Source organism: Ammodytes marinus (assembly GCF_949987685.1).
Source record: "Ammodytes marinus genome assembly, chromosome: 14".
In the NCBI taxonomy this organism is placed as follows: domain Eukaryota; kingdom Metazoa; phylum Chordata; class Actinopteri; order Uranoscopiformes; family Ammodytidae; genus Ammodytes; species Ammodytes marinus.
The window spans coordinates 26,089,210-26,100,989 of NC_137218.1; the positions used below are offsets into that span (position 1 = coordinate 26,089,210).

The 11,780-nt window shown below is 38.7% G+C and overlaps 1 protein-coding gene across 1 annotated transcript; it reads left to right on the forward strand.

Moving 5' to 3' along the window:
• Positions 1-897: 897 nt before the first annotated feature.
• On the forward strand, positions 898-8,338 carry LOC307260963 (collagenase 3-like; the record flags this gene model as incomplete). The annotated part of the gene is made up of 10 exons (XM_080041371.1): positions 898-996; positions 1,674-1,921; positions 2,209-2,357; positions 4,819-4,947; positions 6,224-6,385; positions 6,530-6,659; positions 6,752-6,885; positions 6,984-7,143; positions 7,237-7,340; positions 8,229-8,338. The coding sequence occupies 10 exons, from the start codon at positions 898-900 to the stop codon at positions 8,336-8,338; spliced, it is 1,425 nt and encodes a 474-aa protein (XP_079897497.1).
• Between the last annotated feature and the right edge of the window lie 3,442 nt (positions 8,339-11,780).

Consider the following 11,780-nt stretch of genomic DNA (forward strand, 5'->3'; position numbering starts at 1 on the left):
GGGGAGCATTCCCCCTGACCCCCCTAGAAGGTCCAGGGTCCCAAACACAGTCTCCCAAATTCCTTTGAGAAACACTATGTGTGGCCGGGTATTAAAAGTCATTAGGCCAGGGGGGGATTTTGTACAAGTACCCTTAAAATGATTTGGTCATTCATCGATAGAATATATTGTGCACTTTTTTTTGCAATGAGCACCTGCCCCCCAAAATGTCTGTGCACGCCACTGGCCTACTGGTTATTATGAGCAATTGATAAGCACGACCTAAGACTTTAATTTAAAATAGTGTGATAAGAATTAGGAAGTATCCTTATACAAAGGCCTATAGATACAATTAAACAAAATAATTAATGAATTCCAAGGGTGTAGGTTATGATTAAACCTTGGTTTAGGATACTTTTTAAATGGGAGGTCTGGGGGTGCCCCCCCAGAAATTTTTGAGCATTCATCACTTCATTTCCTGCATTCTGGTGAATTTGTTTGCATCACGTTTATGTAAAGTAATTGACAACATTTAGGTTCCCAGTGACAAAAATAGAATAAAATAAAATGCAGTAATATCATGCATTCTGTATTGCTTTCAAATATTGATTCTCCTCTATTGTTAAAAAAATTGGTTTAGATAGTAAAAAAATAAGAAGTGATTATTCACGTCTATCATTGAGAATGTAGTGGCTGGTGGTATTTTACTTGCCTGCAATCTTCAAATATTCAAAAATAACAAAGTGCAAAATGAGGTTTTAATCCTCATGTACTTCCTTTAAGGTACTAGTGACTGAGTGTGCAGTGGACAGAGGGAGGAAGAGATTGCTTTACTCCACCTACCTATATACCGCTCAGCCTACTATATATGACAGCTGACTCCAGCACTGATGCACAAGTCACATTCAACGAGGAACCATGAGGTCTTGCAGTCTTTGTATCCTAATTAGCCTGGCAGTTGCAGTTTACTGCGTGCCAGAACCAGTAGTTACTGTGCAAGATGAAAGTTTGGCAGAGGTATGTATGTTTTCTTTGGCTTCTCATGCATTTGGTTCTCACTATTTTGCATTTAAAGTGAGAGACTGCAGGTCAATAGAGAAACAATTTTAACTTCTAGATATCATCATGACACTTTGCCAGTTGATTACCTACATTAAAACAATTATTTTGTGTATCACATATTTTTTAACAACACAAACATTTCAGAAAATATGCTAATCTGTAAATATGCTAATTTGACAATGTCCGACAGAATAAAAGCAATCAGAAATCAGAAAATTAACATCATATAAACTAATCATTATGTAAAAACCCTAGTTTAGCACTTGGGAATAGTGCTAAGAAGGATTATTGAAGGTTTAGTTGACGTAAGTGCTTAAGGAGGTTGAGATCTTTGGTTCAGATTATTGACAAAAAAATGATGTTGGGATAAAGTCTGTTAAAGATGGCTGTATAGGAGGAATATACAGTCGCAAACAGACAAGGCTTAGTCAAATAAACACATGCATGTACATTTTGGAGCTATGATTTACTCCAGTATGGAAGGAGACTTGTTATGGAAGCAAAATAGACAACAATCTCAAAATTATTTTTACCTGTATTGTCTCGATGTGTTAAATATGTTGTTTTTTGTTCTACAAATTCTCAAGAACATTACCGACAACTAGGTATTACAAACACGCCTTCTTTTACAGAGCTACCTGAAGAGATTTTTCAACCTAAAAGAAGAGAGCAGTCCTAGTGGCAGACGTAGGATCAGTCCTGTGAGCAGGAAGCTGAGGGAGATGCAGAGATTCTTTGGTCTCCAGATCACAGGGATGTTAGACACAGACACTGTCAAGATGATGAAGCAGCCCCGCTGTGGAGTCCCAGATGTCAAAATCGCCCGGTTCTCCACCTTTGGATATAATCTCAAGTGGCAGAAAAACAACCTCACCTACAGGTGAATGACCTGAAGAGAACCTGTGTGTGTGTGTGTGTGTGTGTGTGTGTGTGTGTGTGTGTGTGTGTGTGTGTGTGTGTGTGTGTGTGTGTGTGTGTGTGTGTGTGTGTGTGTGTGTGTGTGTGTGTGTGTGTGTGTGTGTGTGTGTGTGTGTGTGTGTGTGTGTGTGTGTGTGTGTGTGTGTTTATATATGCTGGCTGCTGGAACACCTACATTTCCCTGCTGGGATGAATAAAGTATATTTTATCTTTATCTTCTTGTTAAAGTATATTTTTTCCAAACCGCAGGATAGAGAACTACACACCTGACATGTCTGTGTCAGAGGTAGATGACTCCATAGAGAGAGCGCTGCAGGTTTGGGCCAAAGTCACTCCTTTGAGATTCACTAGAATCTACAGTGGCACCGCGGACATCATGATCTCCTTTGGCCGCCAATGTGAGTACAGGGGGGCATGGTTATGATTCATATTGAACATTAGGCATTTATCAAAATTAAATAAGAGGTTATAAGGCTGAGGAAATCATATTTGTTGAGGATTTTACAGTGATGGTAATTATTTGGCTTAAGGGGACTTAAATAATAAAGTAATCAGGATTTACCATGTAAATCCCTTTTTAAAATCCAAAAACACAGCTCCTGCCACACCCTCTCTATCAAGACATCCTTTGGTTTACCCAAAAAAACTAAAAAAGTGGAGTGATGTTTTCAGAAGCCACATTTCACTGGATGTAAGGTTAAATTACCTTAATTAAAACTAACTGGCCACAAATTACCTTTTTGCCAGTTGACGTAATTGGGAGAATACCAATTGGGCTATAATTTGATGTGATGGATTTTCCCCTGATTTAGAGACAGGGCGGTACTGCAGTCCAAGAAACAGGAAAGTTGCAGTTTTATTATATTGATTTTTTTCTCTTGAAACATAATATATTAGCAAAACTATTTAAAAAAATACTTATGTAAAGTACATGGTCTTAAAATCTAGGGGAGAACGGGGTAATGTGAGACACTTTTTACATTTGCTCTCCTCTTAGCGAACTACAATTATTTATCAGACAAATGTACACATTTCCCATTAATTCAGGATGTTTCCTAGCAATGTGTGTTATCAGAATTTATTCAGGATGAACTGCAGTGAAAATATGATTGTTTCAAAAAAAGTTGTCTGTGTGTCTCACTTTACCCCAATTTCGGGGTAAACTGAGACAGACCAAAAAAATCAAGGGAGTAAACTGATCCACTTACTTTATCCACTCTGAAACTACCATAACAACACATGTTGTAACAGTTACAATCCTGACAGCTAGCTTGAAAATCAAATATTCCAAAACTAATGTCGGACGAGTAACAGAATCATGGGGTTTGGTCAATTTAGCAAAAAAAACAAATCTAAACACTTGAAAGTAACTCTGATCAAATACAACATATAATTCATATTCAATAATTATCATTCAAATGAAAGATAGAACCAGTAAGTGGGGTCAGAACACAAGACCCTTAGAGCCAGCTAGTGTCTGGGGGTCAGAGCAAAGGACAATCAGGACCAGCTTGAACAGCCTGGGACTCAGAACACAGGACTAGACCCAGCTGTCATTTTCCATCTTTTGAGTTTTTGATTAATATTTTTCTGCATTTGTTTTATTGGGATCATTCATTTAATAAAGACATATTACTTAGAGTCCATTGAAGTTAAAGGTCACTCTTCTGTCCCCCAGATACATACCTGCCAAACCATGCCCTTGCTGACACCCCTATAACCATTCAACCCCCATCTCTGGCCTGCATTGTCTTTTGTCCTATTCAAATTAGTCTCCTTGCTACCTCAAATATTATAGATTCATTAAAAGAGGGTACAGACACTGTCTCACTTTACCCCACAGCATTTGTCTCACTTTACCCCACTGCCACAATTTGATAAAAAAACTACCTCTCTCAGCATTTCAGGCTAATCTTCAGTTTTCATCATCACATGGTTTCATATGTTGGTAGTTCATCAACATGTATGATAGAAGTGTTTCTACCTGAATCAATTTGCTTTGGCACAACAGTTGATTAAGTTGACAGCAGGAAAATGTACTTTTACATTCAAAAAATATTTTTTTGTGAAAAAACATGCTTACAACATCACCATGAGGTCCTCTCTTTCATGGCCACGGGGAAATGAGAGGGGCTTGAAAACGTATATCTCACATGACCAAAAATGTGTTCCGTTGCCTAGATACAGGGGGTGTCTTAAATTACCCGATGTCTCACACTCGCCCGTTCTCCCCTACATATTTATTTATTTATTTCACCATCTGTTTGTGTTGTATCCCTTTCATCCAAGTCTCTTTCTAACTTTTTCAATGTTAAAAATGTGAAAGTTGCAGTTTTGCAACATTTTAAAAAGTACCATAAAACAAATGCTTATCACTTTTAATGTAGAAACGTAACTGCAGTTTGAAGAATCAATTTTAATCGATCCAGCAAGAGAGAGTGTCCGAGGAAGCTCGCTAAAGTACAATCTGTAGTAATTTGTCCCTGAATGACTGACTATGGACCATTCCTTCATTCACAGTGAAGTTACATAATGCATGTCACGCAACATGACAAAGACACAACAATTATAACTGGTGACATGTCAATGCTTGCAGCCATCATGCAGCTCATTTTATAAATGTTAAGAGGGTGTTGATATTGGTGCGTTTACCTTGGCACGTATTTGTGATTGTCATATCCCATAAAGCACACATAGATAATAAATTGGTTAGTGTTTTTAAATACATTTGGCAATCAGATGTATATGGGACACTACTTTCGGAGTTTTTAAATTTTTTTACAATATAAATCATATTTATTGGTGGAAGTATTTTTATCCTAGTTTTAAAACATCTACATGTGTGCATCTCGCTAACAGGGCATGGTGATTATTACCCCTTCGATGGCCCTGGTGGTACTCTGGCCCATGCCTTTGCCCCGACCCCGGGCGTGGGAGGAGATGCTCATTTTGATGATGATGAGACTTTCACTTTCCGCTCATACAGAGGTGAGTTTGTTACATGGGACCGTGGTAGGAAGTTACCAAGCACATGTACACAGCTGCTGTTGAGGAACTAGTACTTTAGTCAAGTATATCCAATTTGTGATGCAATTGTACTTGTGCTGCATTCCATTCCAGAGGGAGATATTTTACATTTTATCTGTCTCCTCTGCTTTCAACCGTTGTAGCTACGAGTTACTTTACATATTTAGATTATACAGTACATTAACACACATAAAAATGTGGTAATTTGGTACTCTCAAAAACTGTGTTTATTTTTATTTAATAAGCCAAAGGTCATTTTCTACCATGGCAAAATGCCAATTTGATCAAAGACATTCGCTCTGTTAACTTCTCACATGATTTCATTGAAACAGCTGTTGATTCTTATGATTCACTGGAAAAAAGCTAAGAAAAAGACACATTTCCTCAAATGAATGAATTGTCTTTGCAGAAGAACTTTTCTTTAATCTATTAATTATCTCAAGATAAATCTTTAGATATCTGATGTCCCTATTATTAAGGAGCCAGTCTCTTTAGTTTGGAAACACTGGACTTAAGGAACATAATTAGTAGTAGTTAAAATTTGCACTTAAAGCTGGGGTATATGATTTCTGATTGGTCAAAGTTAACATGAGCTGTACACTTTGACCAATCAGAGCGAGGCTCCGATTCTCTGTTCTTATTGGCTGTTGGGACTGTCCATTCACTTTGGCACGACTTTGTTGGTGTAGAGCGTGTCAGAGAGGCACCATAGGGGAGGGACCAAAGAGAACAAGTGGAGTGGTTGAGGTATTTTAATTTGAATCTCTATCCCAACTGCCATTTTCTCCCCAAATCCTCCACCCCAGCTTTAAGTAATTAAAACCTGCAATACTGAAGCAAGTACTAAAGCAAAATTATGCTAATGCATTTTTGATACTGTACTTTTATATAAGAAAGCTTAAGGTCACCTATTAAACAAAATTCAGTTAATTCAATTAAATTTTCAATATTAATATGGGTTCCCGGGTTGACCAGTGACTCCAGTGTGTTCAAAAAAACCTGTAAGATCTCTCTGCTCATTGTTCCCCTTGTGACCTCATAAGGAGAATAATGAGCAGAATATATGACCTTTAAGTTACAATGGACTGTTGGTCGTTTTGCCTGACTAAGGAAGTCCTTCAATCCTTCATCCACCACTGGTATGGGATGATATTTTAAAGAATAACTCCGCTGTGTGTATGTTGACATGAAAACTCAAATCATTCGGTAGAACTAATTGTATCTGGATTTACTGTAGGTATCGTCCTCTTCATGGTGGCAGCCCATGAGTTCGGCCACTCCCTGGGCTTGTCTCACTCTGATGACCGCGGTGCTCTCATGTACCCCCTGTACTATCCCAGGAACCCTGAAACCTTTGTTCTGCCCCGGGATGATGTCAACGGCATCCAGTCTCTTTATGGTTAGTGCTCATCACTGGCTCGATCGTTGACGGCACAAAAAACCTTAGACAATCTCTTGCACAATCTTTGGTTATACTCTGTTTGGGCTTTGTTGCAATGTGATACTGTGTGACTCTGACTAATTTTTAAATTTTTACCTCCAGGTCCCAACCCTGTTAAAGATCCCTCTGTAGTTGAACCTGTGGCCCCCACCACCCCCGATGCCTGTGACTCCACCATGGTCTTGGACGCTGTCACAACCCTGCGAGGAGAGATGCTCTTCTTCAAAGACAGGTATGGTACAGGCGAATGCTAAAGCTTCTGCATCCAAAGCATTTTTCGTAACCATAAGTGGCTCATGTACAAATGTTCTTGTGTGTTCTCAGCTTATTCTGGCGTAGCTACCCCCAGAGCAGGACACCTCAACAGAGTCTCATTACAAACTTCTGGCCCAACGCCCCCGTCAACATCCACGCAGCTTATGAAAGCCGTCAGTCAGACAAAATCTTCCTCTTTAAAGGTACGTGTATCTCCTTATCTAGCCGAGGTACTGATCTCAGAACAGTTCAAAGTGCTCAAGTGCTCATTGTCCTTTTTTTAACCCTTTCCCACTTTCAGGTCGTAAAGTGTGGGCCTTCGCTGGCTATGATCTTGTACGGGGATATCCCAAAAAGCTTACCAGTTTAGGTTTTCCAAGAGGCGTGAGGAGAATTGACGCAGCCCTCTCTGACACGGAAACTGGCAAGACTCTGTTCTTCGTAGGCCACCACTACTTCAGGTGAGTTCAGACAATATGTTCATTTCTGATTTCACTACAACAACCATTTGACCCTTTAATGAATGAATCTAATTACTGTCTGTGGTTCTTCAGTTATGATGAGTCCAAACGGACTATGGACAGGGGATTCCCCAAACGGGTGGATCAGACCTTCTCTGGCCTGTCCACCAAGGTGACTGCAGCTTTCCAGTACAGAGGTGAGAAGCATGTAGCATTTAGCGATTATCGATACAAGGTCTTCAAATAAGATCTCCAAAGTTTTACTGACAAATTCAAGATTCTTTGTTCAATCTTTACAGACTTAAAAAGAGTAACAGACATTTCTTGCTGAAATGAACTATTTCTTTAAGTACACTACTTGAGTTAATGTAGGCTAAGGCTACTTAAGTTATATTCCACCTCTGCATGTCTGTAAGTTAAACAGGAAGCTAGAGCCAGGGGACAGTTGGCTTAACTGAGCTTAAAGAATCATGGTTCTGTCCAAAGGTAACACAATCTGCCTACCAGCTCCTCCTAACATCACTAACTACCATGTTACATCTCAATGGTTCAATCCGTTTATTTTTTATTTTTTTTAGATATTTTTCTGGCATGTTTATGCTTTATTGACAGTGTAGAGACATAGTTGAAATGGGGCAGAGAGGGGAGTGACATACAGAGAACAACCGCAGGCTGGAATCGAACCCGGGTCCGCTGCTGGCCGAGGCCCATGGGGGACGCCCTACCAACTGAGCTAAGGGCGCCCCCGTTCAATCCGTTTTAACCAAACAAAAATGATAAGTTATGGGGGGTGTCTCAGCTATGCACACAGTGACTTCCCGAGGTCTCTGCTAGTTGCTTGAAAATATGTGATGGTAAAGTGTTAACTAGTGAGCTTTAAGTGCCAATTTGAGATTATTTACCTGCTGACATGCCTTTATTTCAAGCTAAGCTATCTGTCTACTGACTCTAGCTTCATATTCAAAAGACATAATGTGGTTATAATTTCTTCGCTCTTTCAGCATGAAATAAGAACATTACCCAAAATATAAAACCATTCCCTCAACAAGCACAACAAATGAAATGGTAAGCCTCTGTTGTTTCAGGTTTTACTTACATCTACAGTGGACCCTACATGTTTGAGTACGACATGAAGAGCGGGAGGTTGTACCGCGTGCTGAGGAACAGCTACTTCCTGCACTGCACCAACTACTAGATAACTGGTTCAATTGTTTGTCCATCCACTTTGAATGTACACCAACAGTGTTGAAATAGTATATTTTAAATATTTCTATTATTCCAAATATTATATTTTCAATATTTATTCTATCAAAGGTGTTACAGCTGTAAACAGTGTTTTTAGACATAGTCTGCATGTCTGTTGTATGTACTTTGCAGCATTGATGTATGAGACTTTTCCGTATTCGACAAATTAATAATGAACAACATGATTAATAAACACATTGAACTATAAAGCTACATGTATGGGTAATGTGTATTTGCACAAAAATTGATGTAAGGGTCTTCCACACTGAATGTATCATCGTATGCATGTGAGAGTGACCCAGGTTCTAAACATTTGGGAATATCAATTCCCAAATCATTCCTTTTGTGAGATGTATAAATGTTTGTATTTTGCAGATGAAAATCAAAATATGTGGTAAGTGTGCAGTTTTTGTCAAATACTAAAGTTGAATTACATTTCAACCTGACATAAATAGCCTGTTCAGTGGCACAAAAGTCCTGTTAATAAATAAATAAATAATGAGATACATAGCCTACAATACTTTATTAATCTGAATGTAGAGCATGTTCACGATGTGTAAGGTGGCCGCATATGAACGGCACGAGGGCTGAGAACTATGCTACTGATCCGATAAATGATCGATCAAACGTAAAATCATCAGGAAATGATAAAAACATCCCGATGGAGATTTCTATGGAGTGATTTTGCTTTAAACTGTACAGGGTCGTGTTGTGGCAGTGACACTCTTTCTTCAGTCGGAGCTGCAGCGTAAAGTGAAAACAAACTCAGAGTAGTTCAAATCACCTATCCAGCAGGTTAGAGCCACAGCGTATGTTGTTTCTTATACTATCTATGATGTTGCCGCAGTAAACCAGCTACCTGAAATAGGCCCCTGGCCACATGGCCGCCAGTAAAACGAAATGAAGAAGAAGTTAGCGTATTTCGGGTGGAGCAGGTTTCGTGTTTCCGGTGGACCTCCGCTCCCCCATGGGTCTGCAAATAGGCACTCTTGGACACAACTTCTCAACTCAGTACAGGAATCCAGTAACCATTGGCTCTAATTGTGTTCATGGTTAGGCCTCTTTCCTGAATGCTGTATTATCAACTTTGTCACTTGATTCTTTTTGGGAAAGACCATCTGTGAGTGACAATACAAAAACATCCCATTGACGCAGCTTGACTTTCATTGTTTAACAGCCTGATTTATTTTCAATTTGTTTGGATTTATTTTGACTGAATGTGGACTATCACATGTTCAGCACTTTATATTCACTGTAGAAGGTGCATGTGATTTGATTTGCTGCAACTGGCTTAGACTGGCATCATCTAGTCCATCTTTCAGTGGAGTATGCTACAATGACCATAGCACATTTAGGTCACCAACAGTGTTGGGAACGTTACTTTAAAAAAGTAATTAGTTATAGTTACTCACTACTTGTTCCAAAAAGTAACTGAGTTAGTAACTGAATTACTTTATAATAGAAGTAACTAGTTACCAGGGAAAGTAACTATTTGCGTTAGCCTACTGTAAAAAAAAAAAAAAAGCTGCTAGGCCTATATGTCAACAAATTTGGATTTTTCTGAGCAGTTTTCACAAGTCAGTTGAAATGACAGGTCACCAACAACTTCAAACTCAGGAAACCACAAAAATGGGCCGATGTTAAAGGTGAAGTAAGCAGAATGGTCAGTTTAGCTAACTTCCTGTCAGTGACTGCAGTTAACAGTCCCCTCCCTCGTATGGAATCAGACGGGTATCAATATTAATGAATGCACAGAGAAGGGTTCACACTTGTATTTTGTGATTTATATATAAATGACTCTCTTCTCACAAATACATTTCAATGCACACACAAATGGATACCGTCATATATACAGTCCCCTCCATAAGTATCGGAACAGTGAGGCCAATTCCCTTATTTTTGCTATAGACTGGAAACATTTGGGTTTGACACCAAAAGATGAATATGAGACAATAGCTCAACATTTCAGCTTTCATTTCCAGGTATTCACATCTGGATCCGATACACAACTGAGGAGATATCATTCTCATCTATGCCAGAGTGAATGCTAGTGTTGAAGGCTAGTGCGACATTGAGCCTGAACCTCTCATCTCAACCCGGGACACTGGAGGACAGACGATGTGACCTACACCTGCAGTAGTTAAAGAAACATGGAGAAGAAAAGGAACAGAGGTATGATGAAGAATCTACTCATGCTAATGTAGTTAAAGATATCCTAAACTAAATGGAACTCTCTGTATATTCTATTTGATAGTTTCACTTAATAAGCTTATTAGGTGAACTAGCACACTGCATTTATTCTTCTCATAAGGACTGTTTTCTTCAGTGTCATCATTGTAAATATATTCACTTTCTTCTTAAAAGCAGAAACAAGGTTTTACTCAAAGACATCTTGAAGCTCAGCCCACTGTACCAGACCTCCAACTTGGAAGTCGTCAAGGTGTTGTCCAGGAGTGTCCACTGGTTGTCTCATTTTCATACTTTGGATGCAGATCAGGTACGTATGAATACATATGCTAATCTTATAGTGTATGTACAATAAATGCCCAATAAACAATTAACAAACAACATATTGTACTTGCAGGTGTTCCTGTGGAGAGTGCCAGACGACGACAGTATTTGAAATTGTATATTGCAGTTTGTAACATTGGTGTGCAGTAAATAATACATTTATTATACCTCTCAAATCTCTTTATCTATATTCTGTGATGGCCTACATTGGCTGAAGGAGCATAAACTAAATTACTTTTACTATGAAAAACATTTTGCTGTACCAGTGCATGTCCCTTTACAATAATACTTTCTCCAGGTCAGGAACGAGGTGCTTCAGGAGCCTCCAAAGTGCAGGACGCTTCTTCAAGGCCTTGAACCAAATGTTTCTCAACCCTTATGCCTTAGAAGCTGCTCTACGTATATATAGGGCACATTATGGAACCCTGCCTTTGAGAGGGAAAGCAGCTTACTAGATAACTCAATATCCATCATTCTTCAATAATACTGTATCTACTATTTGAAAATGCTTCATCATTTATTACACTTCAATTATATTATAATTAAAATAATTATTTTAAAATTCATAAATACACATGCACACAGCGTTGAATGAAAATATGTGAGGCTTTATTTAAAGAGTTTGAAGTCAGTAGGTCTTTGAGCAGGACACTTCCACAAAAACACTTTGTCCTTTCTCGTCCAGTTCTTGATAACTGCAACACAAAAGCACAGTGACAGAAAATAGGTAAAGGTTTGCTTATGGTTAACACACACACACAGGCCTGGCTAACTGTTGTCAAATGATCTACAGTGGGTTGCAAAAGTATTCATACCACTTGAACTTATTTTATAAGCCACACTTTTCAGTTTTTTTATTCATAATTTTTATAAAAATAAAA